The sequence below is a fragment of the Ctenocephalides felis genome, unplaced genomic scaffold (assembly GCF_003426905.1).
Source record: "Ctenocephalides felis isolate EL2017-DRISC unplaced genomic scaffold, ASM342690v1 CF-g0.4_SCAFFOLD_03573, whole genome shotgun sequence".
NCBI classification, from domain to species: Eukaryota; Metazoa; Arthropoda; class Insecta; order Siphonaptera; family Pulicidae; genus Ctenocephalides; species Ctenocephalides felis.
Window position 1 is genome coordinate 12459297 of NW_020539727.1, and position 22696 is coordinate 12481992.

General features: G+C 28.6%; 2 protein-coding genes across 2 annotated transcripts in view; one reads left to right on the plus strand and one right to left on the minus strand.

Moving 5' to 3' along the window:
- LOC113389552 overlaps positions 1 to 10069 on the plus strand; it is a 33324-nt gene extending 23255 nt beyond the window's left edge. Inside the window, exons 13-18 of the mRNA XM_026626573.1 lie at positions 856 to 941; positions 1467 to 1627; positions 6715 to 6876; positions 9259 to 9343; positions 9438 to 9580; positions 9920 to 10069. Of these exons, the coding sequence (XP_026482358.1) occupies positions 856 to 941; positions 1467 to 1627; positions 6715 to 6876; positions 9259 to 9343; positions 9438 to 9580; positions 9920 to 10069 (787 nt within the window). The remainder of the gene's footprint in view (positions 1 to 855; positions 942 to 1466; positions 1628 to 6714; positions 6877 to 9258; positions 9344 to 9437; positions 9581 to 9919) is intronic.
- Positions 10070 to 15985: 5916 nt separating this feature from the next.
- On the minus strand, positions 15986 to 17284 carry LOC113389553 (thiamine transporter 1-like). The gene is made up of 2 exons (XM_026626574.1): positions 16702 to 17284; positions 15986 to 16653 (listed from the first exon to the last, which is right to left on the minus strand). The coding sequence occupies exons 1-2, from the start codon at positions 17282 to 17284 to the stop codon at positions 15986 to 15988; spliced, it is 1251 nt and encodes a 416-aa protein (XP_026482359.1).
- Between the last annotated feature and the right edge of the window lie 5412 nt (positions 17285 to 22696).

Consider the following 22696-nt stretch of genomic DNA (forward strand, 5'->3'; position numbering starts at 1 on the left):
CCAAGCTGCCTTCTGGGAATTCAGGTAAAAGAATATTTCATTAATACCATATTTATAGCAATCTATATAAAAAAACAATAATGGCATTGATACTTTATGCAAAAAAAACAGTTATAAAAAACTGTTAGTTCCGGATGGTTATATAATAAAGACCACTCACTAAATTATAAAGAAATTCTGTTGAATAGAATTAGTCAAGTTGAAATCTGGTATAGCAAAAGCTTTACCGGGGATTATAATTACTGCAAATTTTAGATCAAATTAACATAAGAAAATTTTCAAACAATTCGCTAATAGTCTACTAATAAATAAAAGCTCATGTCATCCCACTAAAAAATTTTCTTTACTTCAAAACACTATAAAAAGCAGCATAATGGTACGTATTCATATCTTAATAGAAAAAGAGTATATTCTTGTGACTAAGATATTTTGATACATTTATACTAGATTAGTCTATGTTATGGCAAGGCCATTTTACGGCTCCAACTTCCATACATTGTGCCACTGAATCATACTGAATACTGTCAAAAAGTCATGCAATTGCTGTTCATTCTGGCGTTTTACACATAAACTGCAACGTCACTCGTATGTTATGAAGCTGGGTTAGAAAGACCTTGTTATCGAAGATCGTTTTGTTGACATTTGTGCAGTTTCTGGGTTAGGTTTTCTATCTGACAACCTGAGAAAATTGCCTGACTGCATAGCAACTATATGGCTTTTGTCAATATTTAGTATGGAAAGTTCTTCATAACATAGCCTTGCATAACATTAAATTACAAACATCCATAATCTAGTATTACAAAAATTTCATAGAAAATAGAATAACAATTTACTATTTGTTTCTATATTTTTCAGTTGGCATGAAGTTGGAATATTAGACGTACCAGCCATGATTGATTATATTTTTGCAACAACTGGTGAAGAAAAATTGCACATTCTCGGTAAGTAAAACCAATGTTATGGCAAGGCCATGTTATGAAGAACTTTCCATACTAAATATTGACAAAAACCATGTCGTTGTTGTGCAGTCAGTCGTTTTTCTCAGGTTGTCAGCTAGAAAACCTAACCTGGAAACCGCACAAATGTCAGAAAAACGATGTTAAATAACAGGGTCTTTCTGACCCAGCTTCATAACATACGAGTGACGTTGCAGTTTATGTGAAAACGCCTGAATGCACAGCAAATACATGACTTTTTGACAGTATTCAGTATGATTCTGTAGCCTAATGTATGGAAGTTGGAACGTAATATAGCCTTGCCATAACATATTGGTCTGTTGTGTGGCCGAATCGGTCCATTAATCTTGATACACTAGTCTAGTATAAATGTATCAAATATGTCTTTGTTATAAAAATGTACTCTTTTTTTATTTAGATCTCCTATCCCAAATTTTCAAGTTCTAGTTTCTTTCACCCTTGGTCTATATTTATTATTAATTTATGTGATTTTATTTATTTTTATTCAAGGACATTCTCAAGGAAATAACGACTATTTTGTCTTTGCATCAGAAAGACCAGAATACAATGATAAAGTACGATCTTACCAAGGATTAGGACCAACTGTCTTCATGAAGCACCAGCCTAATATATTCGCGCAAATTGCTTCAAGATTTTCAGGAATATTAGGGGTAATCTTTAATTTACTTACAATTTTGATAAAAATTTGTTTGATGAAAATAATCTGGGTTAAGACTATTTGCTCGACATACGATTAATATAATGTGGACTAATGAAAGAAACATATTGAAAAAAAAACCTTTAGGCAACGAGAATAATCAATATCTTATTTGAAATATAAGTTCAGTATTTTATATATTTTTAACATTATTAATTTCTCCCGTAGGGTAAGTTATAGTAATCGCAAAAAAATCGAAAATGCATATCTTTACGTTTCAGAGGTTTCTGAATATTTTGGCATACCTTAGAAAAAATGGATGGATGTGTGGTGTGTGTGTGTGTGTGTGCGTGTTTGTATGTATGTGCGGATACAAATTTTCGTCGACGATTTCGGGAACACGGATCAACCGCTTTGAAAATTCAAAAAACATTCGATTCGTATTGATAAGAAGACGTGCTCATTAGTTTTTGACGAAGGCAGGTCTAGCCGTTCCGAAGATATGGGCAAAAAGTGCCAAAAACGGTAACTCAGTTTTTAAGAGAACGGAGCGTCCGATTAGAATAATTCAAAAAACATTTCACTTGTATTGACAAGATGAAGAATTGATCAAATTTTCATGAAGGCAGGTCTAGCATTTAATGAAAAAAGTGAAAAAAAATGCAATTCGACGGTTAAAAATGATCATTAGGCATATGCACATCAAATGATCAGATATTTTATAGAGATTTCAACAATAAGTATAAAATTTTTTACATTCCTATGGGTTTCGTACCAGTGTTTACCCGTTAGACGGCGACGCGGCGCTTGCGCGCTTCAGAATTTCCAAAATATTTCAAAATAAATTTTTCTTCAAAAAGTCCTTTTTTTTTTTCCAAAAAAGGAAGTCCTTGTCAAAAATTTATAGTTTCTCAAAAATTTAATTTTTCAGAGTAAATTTTTCTCAAAAATGTTAATCTTTTTAAAGAAAATAACTTTTGGTACGGGAAGTTCCAGCAATTTGCCTTAAGACACGATGCCATGCGCCCCACTAGTTTGATACGTGTTTTTTGTATAAGTTTTTACAGTATGATTAGTATTTTTTTCATGATGTTTTTTTTTCTTACTGTTAAACTAAGAAGTCGGTTATCTCGCGTCTTAAAATACAACCCGAACTTCTTAACCACCGCCACAAATTGTTCGTTCAAACAAAGGAACGTGACGCAATATAGTATTTGAATTTCGAGAGCAGTTTCGAAACAATTTTTGGAGTCTCTTATCCTTTACAAGGTAGAGACCAATAAATAAATGAACTAGTTGTAAGTGACATTTTGCCTTGAGACAAGTTGCAAAATTAAATGTACATCAATATTGAAGGTAATTCTACTCTAAATCAAACTTACTCCTTTATTGTCTCTGCACTAGTCATAATCATTATTGGAAATGGGAATAATTTATTTTAACCTAATTTTAATTTCTGCATTATTGTTTATGGTTATATTTATGTATATGGTTATATACTAGATGACCCGACTGACGTTGTCCTGTATTTGCCGTTTACCTAAAAATAATTATTGTTTTTTAAATTACTCTTCATGTCAAAATGCATATACATTTATAATAATAGATGAGCGATGTTAAATGTAGAACTGAATTAGAATTTATATCTATAATATTGCACATACATCCCAGTACTTTATAATCACATACATCGTAGAAAATTTCCTTAATAAACTTCAGAAAGATTTATCAAAATCCGAATAATCGTTCAGAAGGAGTATACATTGGGTGCTTGTTATTTAATATGAACTTTATATTATAGCAATAAAGCTCAAATTGATTCTACGTTTTAGTTAGAAAATGTTCGTATGTGAAGAAAAAAAGGTCTGTTTTTAGGGTTTTGCCGAAAATTATTCGATTTTTTCTCGCCGTAAGAACCATCCTTGGACTTCAACGAACATTCTAAAGAAAGAATTGGCAAAATTGGTCCAGGCGTTGTTGAGTTTTGCGCTTACCAACATTTTGCGATTCATTTTTATATATAAGACTAGCAAACCCGACGAACTCCGTTTCGCCACCAGATGGTTTCGTGAGAAAGATGAAAAATGTTTTTGTTTGTTTTATATTTTAAAAGGAAAAATTTGATTTTATTACAGAACAGTAATGAATTTATTTCGATTACAAAAATGAAGTGTTTTTTAGTTGAACTTCTCTAAGTAAATGAAAATGAATCCGCAAATTATCCGTTTCATTGAAGTGCTCTTTGGTAAACCACATTTTTAACTTCCCGAAGGAGAAGTTTATGTTTTCATCAAAAAATCCGAATCGCTAATTTTATGTTTTCTCGACGTTTCGAGCCATTCTGAATCGAATGAGACCAAATTTGGAAAAAGTATGTGTGTGTGTGTGTGTGTGTATGTGTGTGTGTGTGTGGTGAACAGATTTTTTGCCGTAAATCGACGTTTTCTCCAAAACGGTTGGACCGATTTCAAAAATTTAAAAGCCATTTGATGTATCTCGATGAGGACTATCATCTCTGAGTTTTGTGCGGCGATCGGCCGAGCCGCTTCTTTGTAAATTGCAGAAAAGTGAAAAATTTTTCGTCCACGTTTCAGCCCGCAATTCTGAATCGATTCTGAAAATTCAAAAACCGTTCGATAGATATTGGTTGGGAATCGTGCTGATTAGTTTTTGGTAAAGATCGGCCGGGCCGTTTTCTTGTAATAAAGTTTTTAAAAAAAAAATTTTGACGATTTTTATGATTATTTTTTTGACGAAAGATACCATAGTTTTCTAGGTCATACTAAAATATTACGGCCCTACGACAACTGGTTCAGCTTTAAAAATTCGTCAAAGTTTGCAAAAATCAGTATGGTCTTTTTGGCATTTGTCAAAATTAGACTTTTGATCGACGTTTTCTCAAAAACGCCTGAACCGATTTTAGAAATTTAAAAGCCATTTGATGTATTTCGGTGAGGACTATCGTTTGTCAGTTTTGTGCAACGATCCGACAAGCCGTTTCTTTGTAATTCGAAAAAACTTTTCGTACATATTTAAGCTCATCCTACCGACCGATTTTAAAAATCAAAAACTGTTCGAAAGATATTAGTTGGGAATGGTGCTGATTAATTTTAGGTGAAAATCTACCGAGCCGTTTTCTTGTAATTAACTGTTGAAAAAAAGTGTTAAATTTTCGTCCACATTTAAGCTCATCCTACCGAACCGATTTTGAAAAATCAAAAACTGTTCGAAAGATATCATTGGGAATGATACTGATTAATTTTAGGTGAAAATCTACCGAGCCGTTTTCTTGTATTAACTGTTGAAAAAAGTGTTAAATTTCGCGTCCACATTTAAGCTCATCCTACCGAACCGATTTTGAAAAATCAAAACTGTTCGAAAGATATTAGATGGGAATGGTACTGATTAATTTTAGGTGAAAATCTACCGAGCCGTTTTCTTGTAATTAACTGTTGAAAAAAAGTGTTAAAATTTCGTCCACATTTAGCTCTCCTACCGAACCGATTTTGAAAATCAAAAACTGTTCGAAGATATAGATGGGAATGGTCTGATTAATTTTAGGTGAAAATCTACCGAGCCGTTTTTCTTGTAATTAACTGTTGAAAAAAAGTGTTAAATTTTCGTCCACATTTAAGCTCATCCTACCTACCGAACCGATTTTGAAAAATCAAACTGTTCGAAAGATATCAATTTGGGAATGATGCTGATTAATTTTAGGTGAAAATCTACCGAGCCGTTTTCTCTTGTAATTAACTGTTGAAAAAAAGTGTTAAATTTTCGTCTCATTTAGCTCATCCTACCGAACCGATTTTGAAAAATCAAAAACTGTTCGAAAGATATTAGATGGGAATGTACTGATTAATTTTAGGTGAAATCTACCGAGCCGTTTTCTTGTAATTAACTGTTGAAAAAAGTGTTAAAATTTCGTCCACATTTAAGCTCATCCTACCGAACCGATTTGAAAAATCAAAAACTGTTCGAAAGATATTAGTGGATGTACTGATTAATTTTAGGTGAAAATCTACACGAGCCGTTTTCTTGTAATTACTGTTGAAAAAAAAGTGTTAAAATTTCGTCCACATTTAAGCTCATCCTACCGAACCGATTTTGAAAAATCAAAAACTGTTCGAAAGATATTAGATGGGAATGGTACTGATTAATTTTAGGTGAAAATCTACCACCGGAGCCGTTTTTCTTGTAATTAACTGTTGAAAAAAAGTGTTAAAATTTCGTCCACTTTAAGCTCATCCTACCGAACCGATTTTGAAAAATCAAAACTGTTCGAAAGATATTAGATGGAATGGTACTGATTAATTTTAGGTGAAAATCTACCGAGCCGTTTTCTTGTAATTAACTGTTGAAAAAAAGTGTTAAAATTTCGTCCACATTTAAGCTCATCCTACCGAACCGATTTTGAAAAATCAAAAACTGTTCGAAAATATTAGATGGGAATGGTACTGATTAATTTTAGGTGAAAATCTACCGAGCCGTTTTCTTGTAATTAACTGTTAAAAAAAAAAAAATTAAGCCGTTTTTCATGGAACTTTTTTTGGCGATATACATCATGGTCTTTACAGAACTTACTGTAATATTACGGCCTTACAACAAGTAGTTTTAATTTAAAATTCGTCAAACTTTGCTAAAATTATTTCGTTTTTTTTTGAAAATGAATTGATGAAGTATATTATTTACACATTTTTTGATCAAGTCGATTATTTACACATATCGGGAAGTTCATGTAATTTGCCTCAAGGCTAAATACCAAACCAACTAGTTTGTTTTTTGGTCTGACGTTAACACAAACAAAGCCGATGGTTTTCCAACTCGTGAACAGGCAACGTATAACTGCCCATGTGAAAAACAATGATTTTCTAAATGCCACGATGCCATGCACCACTAATTTTCTTAGCTATAAACCTTGCGGAGCCCGAGACCTTTCCAACGAATGCAAAATTGTCAGGAAGGAAAACCGGACTTATTTATATATATATATATATATAATTATATTATATATATATATATAATTATATATATATATATATATATATGTAGATTATTTATTAATATTATATATTATTTATTAACCAACTATTATTTTAGTGGGCAGCAAAACAAATTGGTCTCAACGAATTTTTTCCTCGATCAGATTTTATTGAAGGACTTGGAAAATTACTTTGTGAAGACGACGACTGGACTCGAGATATTGTTTGCAAAAATCTTTATTATGTTTTTGCTGGATACGATCCTGATCAAGTCAATGCCGTAAGTAATTATTTAAAAAAATAAACTAGCTGTAAGTGGAATTCTGTCTTAAGGTAATTAAGGCATCGTGCCTTAAGGCATATTGCTGGAACTTCCCGTACCAAAAATTATTAATTTTTTAAAAACGATTAACATTTTTGAAAAAAATGTACTTTGAAAAATAAGATTATATATATGGACAAAAAATTACTTTTTTTGAAAAAAAATTTTTTTTTTTAATTTTTTTTTGAAAAAAAAAATTTAATTTTTTTTTTGAAAACAAATATTTTTTTTCTCTTTATTTTGACATATTGTGGAAGATCTGAACTTTTTTTCAAAGCAATCGTACTGATTTAACTGCATATGGAAAAAATATAAAGCGCGTAAGCGCCGCGTCGCTGTCTAACGCATAAGCATTGGTACGGAACCCATAGGAATGTTAACAAATGTATACTTATTATTAAAATCTCTATAAAATATCTGATATTTGATGTCATATTGTCTAATGATTATTTTTGACCGCCAAATGGCTAATTTTTTTACTTTTTCCTCCATATCTCCGAAACCGCTAGACCTACCTTTATGAAAATTTTATCGATTTTTCATCTTGTAATACAAGTAAAATGTTTTTTGAATTATTTAAATCGGACGCTCCGTTCTCTTAAAAACTGAGTTACCGTTTTAGGCACTTTTTGCCCCGTATCTTCGGAACGGCTAGACCCTTCCTCGCCAAAAACTAATCAGCACGTCTCCTTATCAATACGAATCGAATGTTTTTTGAATTATTCAAATCGTTGATCCTTGTTCCCGAAATCGTCGACGAAATTTTGTATCCGCACATACATACACACACGTACATACATACACCACACATACACACACACATACACACCACATACACACACACACACACACACACACATACATCCATTTTTTCTAAGGTATGCCAAAATGTTCAGAAACCTTTGAAACGTAAAGATATATAAAAATTTTCATTTTCGATTTTTTTGCGATTACTATAACTTGCCCTACGGGAAGTTAATTATTTATATATATATATATATATATATATATATATATATATATATAATTTGTAAGTTTAAGCAGATTATTTTTTTGCCAAAATTCCTAGCAAAGCACTATTTTTCATGCCACATATGTTAGTTACAAATGTCTGAATTTACTTTTTGACTTTACACTAACGTTTTTGATAAGATATACTAAGATATTTGTGCCATTATTTTATATTTTGTTTGGTTTCCAAGATTTTTGACAAAATTTTAATAACATTTTATTATAAAATACAAATAGTACAAAAATATTGTAAAATATTATTAGATTTTATAAGTTTTTAATAAATTTTAAACTGATTTATTAACGAATCTAAAAATTTTGGAATTTATAAAATTTCATTAATTGTAAGATTTTTCACAGTATTTACTATATTTCACACTATTTTGATGTAATTCAGATAATTTCAATATACAATTTACAAAATTTGCTAGATTTTATAAGATTTTACTGAATATTTATCAAAGCATTTTAACTGAATTTTTTGAGATTTTTCTACGTTTTAGTCAAATTATAGGATTTTATAAAAACAGTTAAATATAATAAATTTAGAAAAATATTTTTACTAGACATTAAGGTCTTGGTTAACAAAAATATATTCTAACAAAAAAAAATCACTGAGTTTTACTCCACTTCACACAATTTCAGTGTATTTTATACAATTTTAATATACGATTTACGAAATTAGCTGAATTTTTGATAAATGAGAAAGTTATTTGAGATTTAACTATATTTAACATAATATTAAAATACATTTGATTATACGATTATAAAAAGCAATTTTTAATTAATTTTTGTAACATACAAGATTCACTCAGATTTACTTCGATTTATACATTTTTATTATACGATTAAAAAAATTAGTTAAATTTTATAAGATTATACTATAATTGTAAGATTTTTACTGAATATTACGCTTAATTTTTTAAATGTTCATTATACGATTTATAATATTTTCTAAAATTCATAAAATTTCACGAAAAATATAAAATTTTCAATGAATATTAATATTTTACAACATTTTCTATAATTTCACTACCATTCAATACTAGTTTAATATTTGGATGCAAAAATATGCTAAAATTAGTAAGATTTTTTAAATTTAGCAAAAGATAAGGTTTTACTAGATTTGAAGCTATTTGGTACCATTTACAGAATTTACGAAATTCTACATAATATTTTACTGAATATTATAGAATTTTTAGTAAATATTTCGAGTTTATCATTTATAATTTCTTTTTATATAATTTTACTGTACTTAGAATAACTGTAACAATTTATTGATGAACTGAACAATTTAACTGAAAAATGATGTCATTCATTCATTTTCAGACTTTAATTCCTGAAATTTTAGAAAATATTCCATCTGGTGGATCTGCAAAGGAATTGCTTCACTTTGCACAATTAGTAAAATCAGGTAAAACTAAAAACTGTTCAGAACCACATTGTATTTTTGATACTATTTATTATAAAAAAAAAATATTTTTTTCTGTATTTTTGTTATTTTTCAGGAAAATTTCAAAAGTTTGATTACGGTTTGATAAAGAATTACCAAATTTATGGACAAATTCATCCTCCGGAATATAATTTGTCTGTAATTACAACTCCTGTGTATTTGTATTATTCCAAAGCTGATGTAGTAGTCTCATATAAGGTGAGAAAATATATTAATATGTTATTTTAATTATATTAATTTTTGTAGCAATAATTAGTAGATATTTTCATAAGTGATAAGTAATACATATTAAAAATATTGAAAATACATACGTTGAAAATTGCGCAAATTGCAATCCACCCAAATCGTTTCTTATGATCAAATTTAAATTACAAAAAGTGATTATTAATCTATTTTATCTTTTTTCATTTTCCATGCTTAAACATCTTTTAAAACAAACCTCAAGAGGGTTTCATATATGTACAGTAATTTTTATATTATTTTCAATTAATTTATATTTATATTTATAATTTATATTTCTATGTATCTATTTTTTAGGATGTGGAGTATTTAGCGGAACAACTTCCAAATTTGAAAGAATTATACAAAGTAAATCATACTTTGTGGTCTCATGTAGATTTTTTGATGGGAGTCGATGCAGTTGATTTAGTTTATCCAAGAATTGTTGCTAATATGGATAAACATTAATCTAATTTTGTAATTAGTTAAATAAATTGTTGAACTGTGCAAAAATACTCGTATTGTATTTATTAGATTGAGTGAAAGCAATCTTAGTTAGGAAAACCAAAATTAGAGTTCCAAAACAAAAGTTAGTTGCAGAACAAAAAATTATGAAGAAGCTATTTATTATAATTGAAAAAAGATATTTATATGAAATCAATTTTAACCTAAAACTATGTAAAACATCTTGTTGACATTTTTGTAAACAATTTTAAACTGATTTTAGAAATTTGTAAGACATCAGTTGAGAATGATACTAATTAGTATTAAGCAAAGATTCTTTAGCCCATTTGCATTAGTGAACTATTTTACTAAAACTAAAGCTGATGAAATATTATGAATACAATATAAAATCGATCCCAACAAGTAATAATTTTTACATTAGTTCTGTTCGCCATATGTTACACACGAACTGTTTCGATTTCGAGATAAATGGAGCAGAATTAATCAATGAAACTGCACACACAACATATTGCTATCATAACAAAAATTGATATTTAATAACTTTTACAGATGAAATAATCTATATGTATAAATATCACACAAAATCGAGAGAAAAATACAGAAAAAATCATCAAAAACTTGAAAATATAGAAAAAAAATATAAAGGCGAAACATTGTGAAATCGTGGCGCAATATTTAAAATATTCAATATTCAAAAATTTAAATATAAAAAGAAATTAATAGTTGATGAACTAGTGGGGCGCATGGCATCGTGCCTTAAAGCAAATTGCTGGAACTTCTCGTACCAAAAATTATTTTTTTTAAAAAGATTAACATTTTTGAAAAAAATTTACTCTGAAAAAATTAGATCTTTGAGGAACTATAAATTTTTGACAAAATATTACTTTCTTTGGAAAAACCGCTAGAAATGCCTTCGTGAAAATTTGATCAGTTCTTCATATAAGTGAAATGCTTTTTGAATTATTCAAATCGGACGCTCCGTTATCTTAAAAACTGAGTTACCGTTTTTAGCACCTTTTGCTCTATATCATCGAAACGGCTGGACCTGCCTTCGCCAAAAACTAATCAGCACGTCTCCTTATCAATACGAATCGAATGTTTTTTGAATTATTCAAATCGGTTGATCGGTGTTCCCGAAATCGTCGACGAAAATTTGTATCCGCACATACATACACACACGCACACACACATACATCCATTTTTTCTAAGGTATGCCAAAATGTTCAGAAACCTCTGAAAGGTAAAGATATAAAAAATTTTCATTTTCGATTTTTTTGCGATTACTATAACCTGCCCTACTGGAAGTTAAAATATATACTAGGCGTAAGTGGCATTTTGCGTTAAGGCAAGTTGCATATACTTCTTAATACGTGTAAATGATTGACTATAAGCAATGAGTGTTGATTTTGTAATTTTTTAAATCATCACGATAAAATTTTAGAAATGTAATGTACTCGTAGAAAATGTAATGTATAACTCGCTGGTTATACTCACTGCTATAACATCAATAAAAGTACTATGAATTTCAATAACAGTTTATTCTTCTTATTCAAATATCCCAAAAAAAAATGTTTTGGAACTACACTTTTTTTAAAAAAAAATTTGTTCGACTTTATGAAATAAACAATTGCTAGGAAAACAAAAAATATATTACTGAATAAATTATTTATTTTTTTTGAGAAAAACACCCTCCACAGACTTTACGTCGGGGTCACCAATTGTAGGAACAGCAGGTAGTACTCTCATGATATAAAAATATATACTTTATTTGGTGTATAAAAAATGATGTATTGAAATAAGAAGATTTTGATATAAATTTTGTCACATTCCAATATTGTCTAGGATCAGAACTTAATTTGTTATTACAAATGGTTGTATGATATATTTTGTGAGAGATTGATGTGAAGTCGTTCGTGTCTCCACAAATGTAGTTCACTATTCCAAAATTTAATAAATTAATAACCCTCCTCGGTTGGATATTTTTTCACCTTCGAACGGTCGGAAAAGTCTGGCTGGACCACCATTAATTTTACATGCATTTCTATGGCATAAATTAGCTTTTGGTGTCTTATATATTAACGATTATTAGTAGTAAATATTTATAGTTTAGATTTTTCTTTTTCTTACCGTCTTAAGCATGTGTTGAGCTTACTTATAATAAAAATTTTACATTTTATATTATATAAAAAAAATCAAGAAATCGTTTTAAATTTATTCTTTTTCGACGCCTTTTAAATGAATGTGAAATTCAAATGAAAACGAAATGACGTGCGTAGCCTTTAAAATGAGCTATAAAACTCAAAGTGAAAATATAATTTCACTACAGGTTTGCCAAAAAAAAATTCGAACGCAGTACGGGTAGAAAAATTGTTGATAATGTGTGCATTACTCATCCGATTTTCAGTGTTTGCGATTACTAATAAATTTGGTAGGTTTTCAAGGAACTCTCGTCATGAAAATACTAACATTCATGTTAGAACACATAGCAAAGAATATAAACAACGCAGTTTGAATAGAAAATACCATGAAAAAGCGTATATTTCATACAAAATGTATGGGTGGTCTAGACAGACCTTTCCGACCGTTCGAAGTATAAAAAAATTAAATCCTTATAATTATCCTTCTGTACATTTTTTCGTCCTGATTTTTCCATTGATCGACAGCTAATGAAATTTTAGGAAAAGTCAAGAAATTTCAAGTCGATAGGATTACTGGAATTATTTTTTTTTAAATTGAAGTCGAAAAAAGTCTGGCCAGACCACGCCGACCGACGGAGGGTTAATAATAACAACATTTCTATAGGCCTATAATATTTTATGATGTAACAGCATAACAAGCTTATCTCAATGTGATTCTATTACCTTTTCTATAAATCTGATATAAAATTCAACTCTGAACGTACACAACGTGTATTTATATTGAAACAATGATGTATAATGTTACATGTTGTTGTGTAACATTATCTGCTCTTTTCCGGACTTTTTCCGGAACAAATAGGCAATCTGCCCGGAGGGTTCGTCGGTTCGTTCACCCTCCGGAGGAAAAGCAGACCAAACCGCTAACGAGTTTCCAATTCGAAACTGATTTCATCCCTTGCACATGTTATATACGAGATATAGAATACACACGTATATATATATATATATATATATATATATATATATATATATTTAGGGTGGTCCTTAAAAAGGTCATTTTCGAATTTCCTTGCTCCCAGGGGCTCAACTTGTTCCAAATAGATAAAAAACAATTCTCTGAAAGTTTTAGCTCTTAATATTGTCTTTTAAATAGAGCGCAATTCAATCAAAGTTTTGTATGGAAATAGCATGGAAAAATTTTCAAAAATTTAAAAAATGATTTTTAGATGTAATTTAGCGAACAAATGAATGAATAAAACTCATTCATTTGTCGTTAAGTTACGCCTAAAACATTTTTTTTAAATTTTCAAAAATTTTTCCATGCTCTTTCCATACAAATTTTGATTGAATTGCGCTCTAAAGAGCTAAAACTTTCAGAGAATTGTTTTTTATCTATTTGGAACCATTTGAGCTCCTGGGAGCAAGGAAATTCGAAAATGACCTTTTTAAGGACCACCCTAATATATATATATATATATATATATATATATATTAGGATTATATGGATATTTTCGAATTTCTTTACTACCAGGGGCTCAAATGCCTCCACATTGACTAAAAAAAAATCTATTAAAATTTTAGCCCTTAATTTTAACTTTAAGATAATCCGCAATGAGTAAAATTTAATTAGTTTTTTAGAATTTTATAAGTGAATTAAAATTTTGAGAATTACATTGTATTTGTTTATTTTGATCATGAATTTAAAAAAAATACAACAAATATTTAATGTTTTATAAAATATTTAAGTATTTACTTATTATTAGTTGGAAAAAACAAGAAACTTTGGTTGGAGTGCAAAGTTAATATTAAGAGCAAAAATGTTCAGATATTTTTTTCATCGATTTGGAAGCATTCTAAAATATCCATATTAGGGACCATCTTAGAAGTCTCAAGAAGTATTTTGCAGCCCAATCGTGAAATTAATAAAAAATTAATTTTTTTTTATTTTATTAAACGTTTTGACACCTAATGCGTGTCATTATTCAGTAACCAAACCAGGTAACCACAAAAAATATAAAATTTATTAAACACTAAACTCGAAATGAAAAACAATAAATCAAAAAACTATTATGTATTTGGCACTGTACGTATGTCATCATTTAGCATGTTAAACAAACTATTCTTTTAGTTATATATCTTTTTTTTTTTTAATTTTAAAACTATCGTGTCTTACAAAAGTGAAGCTTCAGTTCAAAAAATCATCATAGTTGAATATTATAATATAGTACTTGATTTCAGAAATTATATATCATAACTATCTGTTTTCTTATACTTTTTTCCATATTTTTATAAAACAATCAAATCTAAAATCAAAAATAATATTTTTTGTAATTAGCAAAAAAGTGACAAATTTTTCGTTCACGTTTATTTTAAAAATTCATGTGATAGATACATTTAATGTTAGTTTTTTTTAAAAAAATACCGATTATGTAATTAAAGCAAATTACTTCATCTTGCAACTATATAAATAAGATGAAAATGTTATCCACGTATTTAAAAAAAAATGCGCCTGAATGAGGTATAAATTTTATAGCATTTCAGTTTGAAAGAAATGTTCACAGGCAATTTTTTATATTTTTATATCTTCATTAGGAATCGCAATGAGAAGTATTATTAAAATATATTATCTAATCGTAATTTTAATTTTTATTATCAATTTTTTTTTCAATTGTAAAACGTGTTTACTTCCTCTATTATTCAATTTTAAGTGTAGTTATAAAATATTATATAATTAAATATATGCAAATAGGCGTGTCATTTTGTAATTTTAATTCTTTAAATTCCTTCTTGGAAACAAATTAAAATATCAAGAATTTCAAAATCAGTTAATAATTTGTTGATTAAAAAAAAACAGTAATATAATACATCAATTCTGAAATGAAATGATATTATAAAATTATTGTGATTATTATAAAAAAATAAAATAAATTATTTTCAAACATAAAGCCACCCTATTTTTTTCAAATTCATCAAATTGATATTTTTTATAATTCTTTGGAAGTAGTTTATAAGAATTTCTTTTTTTTTAGGAATATTTATATATTGAAATTTAATTTGTTTTAAAATAAACGCTTACTAAAAATTTAATTACATACTCAGTCAACTTATCTTATCAAAAACTCAAAAATAATTAGTATTTTTACACTTGTATTTAATTTTTTTTAATATTTTATTTGTTATTATTATATTGGTATAATTTTTCTACTATTTTTATAAATTTAACAATTTTATTCTAGTATAATAAATACTATAAACTTTGGAAAATATTTATATTAATAATTTATAGAATCCAATAAAAATAATAAAACTCATTAATTTTTGGAAACCATACATCAGTTCCAAATAGTATTTACTAACTATAAATAAAATATTAGTCTTACACTAAATATAATACTGATATTTTGATCGTTTTTGTTTTCAGCAAACAGCTACATTCATATAATATTTATTTGTTCAAATTTTAATCAAAATGCATTCTTTTATATATTATTTGCTTCCAAGAACTTCGCCACATATTTGTTGTAATCAGATTTTCCAAATATCATGAAAAATTAAATATGTTACATTTATATCTTAAGATCCATTTTGAAACAATTGTTAATATTTTATTCGGAAAAATAAATGAATTCAAAATGAAAAAATGCTAACACTACAAAAATTAATTATCAACTTAGTCAAACATATTTTTTACGATTTCAATTTCCAGAAAAATTCATCTAGAATTATAGATATTTTAAACAAAAACATAACATAACTAGGATTATCAGAATTTTAAATCTCATCAACTAATCTGAGCTTTATTCTTCGGCCTAATAAAATAAATAACAATAGTTGCAACAAAGTATAAAGCTCCTAAAGCAATAAAATAATAGCCATAAACAATAAACTGATCCCTTGTTTGCAATTCAAATCCGTCTTTCGAGATAACCACAACAGTCAAAATTGTTTGAAAGGCCAGAGCATACATCGTATTAATCCCAAAAATCAACCCAAAACTATCTTCATCCAAATATTTAGCAATTTCAGCACTTGCAATTGTTATCATAAACATGTACAAGGCACCAAAAATAATATAACCAGCATATGACAACCATAAGGAATCAGTCTGGGCTGATGTCAAAATTGCACCACCTTCCAGGAACGAGCAAATTGTTAAAGTTAATAGTCCTCCTTTGTAGGATTTTAGGTATCCTGCCAAAAGGGCTGCACCTGCTCCTAGAAGGGTCAAGGCTGCCTCTATGGCACCATTCCAAAGCCCTGAATTTTCTGCATCGGGTTCTATAAGGGCCCAAAGGATTTGGATGTAGGACTGAACTTGTATGAACCCACACATTGCTAAGGAGTACCACAAACTCCATTGAATTACATGCCAATTGGTGTAGGCTGATAGGAAATGGTGCCAAAGGATTTTGAAAGCCCTTGCATACTTATTAGATTTTTGGTGAGTTGGTGTGGTATTCCCTTGTTCTAACTGGGGAAGATTTGTTTTTACTTCATCGTCTCGATGGAAGTACAAACTTTTGCTGACCGAAGGCAAAAATAAAGCCCAAATCGTAGCCAAAATTTGTGCCACAATAGATATATAATTCAAGTCTCTATAATCCATCAATTTGGTGTACACCAAAATTTGAGCAGACGACCCAGCAATAAATCTGCCTACCAGAGTAGCAGCCCTTGTATGGGACGTAACTTTTTGATAATGCTCCTTATCAACTTTTGCATAAATAAACGTATAATAAGCAACTTCTGTAGACATGTAGGTACCATAAAAAAATTCCAGAACCTGCAAATCTACCAAACTTGTCGTCCATAGCAACATGCTCCAAACAATTATACCAGATATACCACAAACCACAATCAGAGGTTTATATCTAAAGAAATCGGTTATCAAAAACACCAAAACCAATTGTGCCAAGTAGGAATAGGTTCCTACTGGATACACATCCTGAGACAATTGTTCTTCTGTAATATTTCTCCATTCACCGAGAATGTAATTTGATATAAACGGTTCCGATGGACGGATTTCTTTTATGAAACCGAAAACACTTAACAAAACTGAAATTTTTAACCAAGGCTCCATGATAAAATTGCTCTTGGTTCTTGGTGACCAAGGAAATACTGTTTAAGGTTTCAAATGTGCAAAATTATGGCAATCTAATTTTATCTCCTAGATGAAGATTTGTGGTTGTCAAGGTTACTAATTAATACTCTTACTAATTATATATTGTAATGTAATATCTTATCTTATCACGGTTATCCAATTTGCAATAAAGATTATATTTTTTGTATCGTGTAATTGATCTTCAACTTTTTTGAGAGACAGAGTTGGATAATATATATATATGATGATTTGTCATTTTTTTTTAAATTTAGGTCAATTTAATTTTTTTTAAATTCATGTATACATGAACAAAGTTTTTTTTATTCTACTTTTTTTAAAGAAATAAATTAATTGTACTTTAACAAAAAGATGCCTTAGTTGTGTATGACCTAAGGGGGTAATTAGAGCCTAAGAGGTAATATGAGAGAAAATATTTTTTGTAGGCCTATTATATTTTGTATTGCTCCTTTATTTAGACAATAAACTCTATTATTATAGAAGGTTTTCAAGCTGTTTTTGGATTATCAAAATTAGTTCAAGATTTTTGGATAAATTATGGACAAAATAATTTTCCCTTTTTTTGCTGATTATAAAAAATCTCACAAATAGCTTCTGAATTTTAAAAATCGGTTTAGACGTTTTAGAAAAAAAATCAAATTCAGACTCGCATATGCATCCTTACATATACTCCAATCTACTTTTAAATAATGTGAGAAATTTTTCAGAAAATTTGAAAGATATATAAAATAATTCATAATTTATTGTGAACAACAATTTTACTTTTAACATTTTAAATATGATAATATTTACCAAAAATACTATATTTTATATATATCCTATCTTAAATAATTTTGCAAAAATGTTGCTAATTAATTTAGCTGGTTATTTATTACAAATTTAAAAAAAAATATTTGTGAATAAAATAAATATTTTTAAAATGTGTTTTCAAAGTTTGCATGGTTAAAAAAGTGTTTTATAATTAATTAACTAAAGAGTTAATAACTTTAAAAATGGCATCAGCTAATACTAGTTTAAAAGGTTTATAAATCTTTGTTATGATTTTATTGATTTTATTAATTTTTTATACAATCTTACAATTATTACAATAATTTTCAAATGTAATTACAAGTGAAATAAACAAATCTGAATTACATTTTTTAAATGAATTAAAATTGTTTTAAATACTTAGCAAAGTTACCAAAAAAAATTAGACATTTTTACAAAAAAATAAAAAAAATATGATATAAAGTAAAATTAGTATTAGTTTTAATAAATACTGAATTTAAAAAGTTTTTAGAACGGAATTTTAACAAAAGAAGGTAGAATTCTCAACCAACTTTCAATTTTTTAATTTTATTATTTTACAAGTCAGTTTATTAACATTATTCAATCAATGTTTGTTAATTTAATGAAAAAATTCACTAAATTTAATTTAAATTAAATAATTTGCAGAAAAATACGACTAATTTAATCTTTAATTTAGTTTTAATTTCAATTTGTGGAAGAAAACTATGTTAATAACAATCGAGTCTTATAATTATTAAAACATGTTTAGACTAAATTTTATTGTTTTTTTCTCACTCTTATATTTATCAAAATTCAAAGAAATAAGATTTTTGGACAATATTTCAAAAAAATTGGATATGGTTATGGATTAAATTTTTCGCCAATTTTGTTTCCAAAAATCCTGAACCAATTTAAAAAAATGTTTTTACATCAATTTAGACACACAGCATATAAGTATGTAACTCAGCTTTCAAACCATTTTTTTTTTTAATTCAAAAATGCCAAAATAGGTTATTCAAACAAATTTTGGTTGACCCAATAGGTTAATCAACAAAGACATTAATACCAGCACAGTAAACAATAAAATGCAAACTCATTCAGACAAGTACAAAAGCCGTCTCGAGGATCACCCAAAGTCACTCGTCATAGAACTACCAGAATTAATGATAAGTAGGCCGACGGAAGACCAGTGGTCAGGCTAAAAAATATGCTAATAAATACCATGAATTTTGGAACCGCAATCTATTTGAAGTTTGGTTGGCGTTATAAATACAAACTCACTCACACAAGTACAAAAGTCAACTCGAGGATCACCCAAAGTTACTCATCATAAAACTACCAGACTTGGCAAGTAGGCCGACGGAAGACTAGTGGTCTGGCTAAAAATTATGCTAGCAATTGAGTCACAATGACCCATCAATTCGAAATTAGGTTGACGTTATAAACACAAACTCATTCAGACGAGTCCAAAAGCCGCCTCCAGGATCAACCAAAGTCACTCCACATAAAACTACCAGACTTGGAAAGTAGGCCGACGGAAAACCAGTGGTCTGGCTAAAAAGGATGCTAATAAATACCATGAATTTTGGGAGTAGAAAGCTATATGAATTTTGGGAGTAGGAAGCTGTATGAAGTTTGGATAGTGTTATAACAACAAACACATTTTGAGGAGTACAAAACCATTTCGATGATCATTGAAAGTCACTCGTCATAGAACCATCAAACTGAAAAAGTAGGCCAGCGGAAGACCAGTGATCTGGCTATAAAACATGCTAATAAATACCATAAACGTTCGTAGCTACTTAGTAAATACCATTTAGATTTTGAGTCATCTATTTGAAATTTGGTTGGCGTTATGGATGAAAACTGTTTCAGACAAGTACAAAAGCTACCTCGAGGAACACCCGAAGTCACTGGATATAAAACTACCAGGACCAGATTAAAAAGAAAGTTGTATCGACATTAATCTCTGTTTATGTCAAAATCACTAATGTTGAATTTTCTTAAAGATTTACTTATTGCCTTTTCTGGATAGTTGCAAAAATTCTTGTATAATACAAAAATGAGAGTGTAAGTTAAAAAAATGAATCTCGCTTGGTACTCTGACCATAGATCTTTGCTTTCAGGAAGAACATCACTAATAATAATAATAATAATCAATCTTTTTCCTTCTGTATCAATTATCGATACCTATTAATAAAAATGCAAAAGCCATATATCATTATTATCATCATCATGATCATTTTATTATTTATCTAGGCGTACTACTACTGTTTGCGTGTCAACAAAAACAATTACTTTCAGAATAGTAATTATATGGTATGTGATTTATTTATAAATGTATAATTTAAATAAAATAGTAAAGAACACTGAATGACATTCGAGAACGATCTTGAGATTTACGACTTAGGAGCGATATGATGATGCATTGGAGTTAAATTTATATTGATTTCACGTGCGATTGTAGAGGAAACCGGAGGAAAATGACTTGTTTTGAACTATAAGACAAGTTCTTGCAAATTGGAAAATACGACTAAGGCTACAAGTGGTACGACTAAGGCACCAGCTCCTTAATCGTACCAAAAAACGTAAAAGTAACAATTTTATTAAAAAAAAGAGTGTTCGTAAGGTTCACATGCGATTGAAGTAAAACTTATTTGCTACTGTACAAGATGGCATTTAAGTTAAAATAAATACATCATATAACGATTCTGAATAATGTTCATTAGTAATATGGTAACACTCGTGATGCACACATTTATTAGTGTCGTCAACTATTACACACATTTATAAAATGATAAATGATAAATTATATATTTATGATTGCACTAAAAATATGTAAAATATTTAAAAACAATAATGTAAATAAAGTCGTACTTCAAATATGACATGATCAGTGTGTCGTTGTAATTAGCATTTAGAAATGAACCTTCATTACAGAAATGAAGTAATTGCTGATTAATAAATTCTATAATAATCGTTCACACAGTGGGTTATGTTAGACAACGCCTAAACAAATATTGTTTTCGCAACTTCACTCATCATGTAATAATTGTGTTTGAAGAACTTCATGTAATTAAAATTAACATACATTCATTGACTGCTTGCATTTATTATACTTTTTCGCTGGCGATATAATCTCATTATTTGAACAGTTGTAATATCTGTCTTGTCTAATAAATATTTTTTATTTTAATAACTTCAAAGATTTATAAAAACTATGAATTGTTTTATTATTTTCAAGGAACAGGGTAAAATGTTCTTCTGATTCAGGCATTTTTCGTTAAATCAAGATTTGTACTACGATGTAACTTTAAACTGTTTATTTATCTATGCCGATTTCCTTGTTGATATCGGTACGCATACAACGTTGATATCGTTACGCATACAACGACAGATCTCTATTCGGGCGTAACGGACATCCGTTGCATTTGTACGGATTTACACTCTAGTCGCGCCTAAAGAAGTTTTACTTCAATAAATAAAATGTTGGTTATTGTTCATCTTAAGCCAACTAAATAAAAGTTTAGTAAATGCCAAAGAATTTTTAGGGTAAGTTATAGTAATTGTCCAAAAATCGAAAATAAATTTTTTTGTATATCTACGTTTCACAGGTTTTTGAACATTTTGGCATATTTTAGAAACAATATATGTATATATGTATGTATGTATATATGTGTGTATGTGTACCTTTTCTTGGTACAGCAAGGAAAATACATTTATCAATTTCATACTAGGTCTTTTGTCTGGTTATTTGAGACTCAATACTGCCTGGGTATAATACCGTGTGTGTGTGTGTGTGCGTGTATAAATGTGTGGATACATTTTTCGTCCACGTTTTCATACGCACGGATCAATCAATTCGAATTATTTAAAAAACATTCGATTCCTATTGATATGGAGATGTGCTGATTAGTTTTTGGCAAAGGCAGCTCCAGTCGTTTCGGAGTTTCGGAGACACGGAGCAAAGAGTGCAGAAAATGAAAATCGAGTTTTCGAGAGAACGGAGCATCCGATTTGAATTATTCAAAAAACATTCAATTTGTAATAATGGGGAGAAGAGATTATTAGTTTTTTAGCATATTCCGATGTTTTTATTATTATTTTATTTCCGTTATTTCCTTATTACGATCTGAGCGACCTTTATCAGATATTTCAATCCAAAGTGTAATTTGATTAAATGTGGGATTCAACCAAATATTGGTTTTAATGTTTTTTAAACAAATATTAAATATATAAATAAAAATGTGACTACATGTGCCGCTTCAACAATATTTAAATATTGCAAATGAAAAATATAGTTATTTGTAATAAAGTGAATACATATTGAAACAAGATATTTATATAGAGCAGTCAAAACAAAAATTATGTATGTTTTTAAAAATTATAAATGGTGGTACGAGATTTAGTATTGCAAACGCCGTTCAATTTATCTTGGACAACCTGATATCAAGAGCATGAATTAAAACATGATATAAAACATATGCAATTATTAAAGAATCGCTATTAAGTAATCATTATTAGAAGAAAAATTAGAGTTTAAAAACAAATGTTTCTCTATAATTTAAATTTGATTTTGAATCAAATTTATACAATTTATATGAG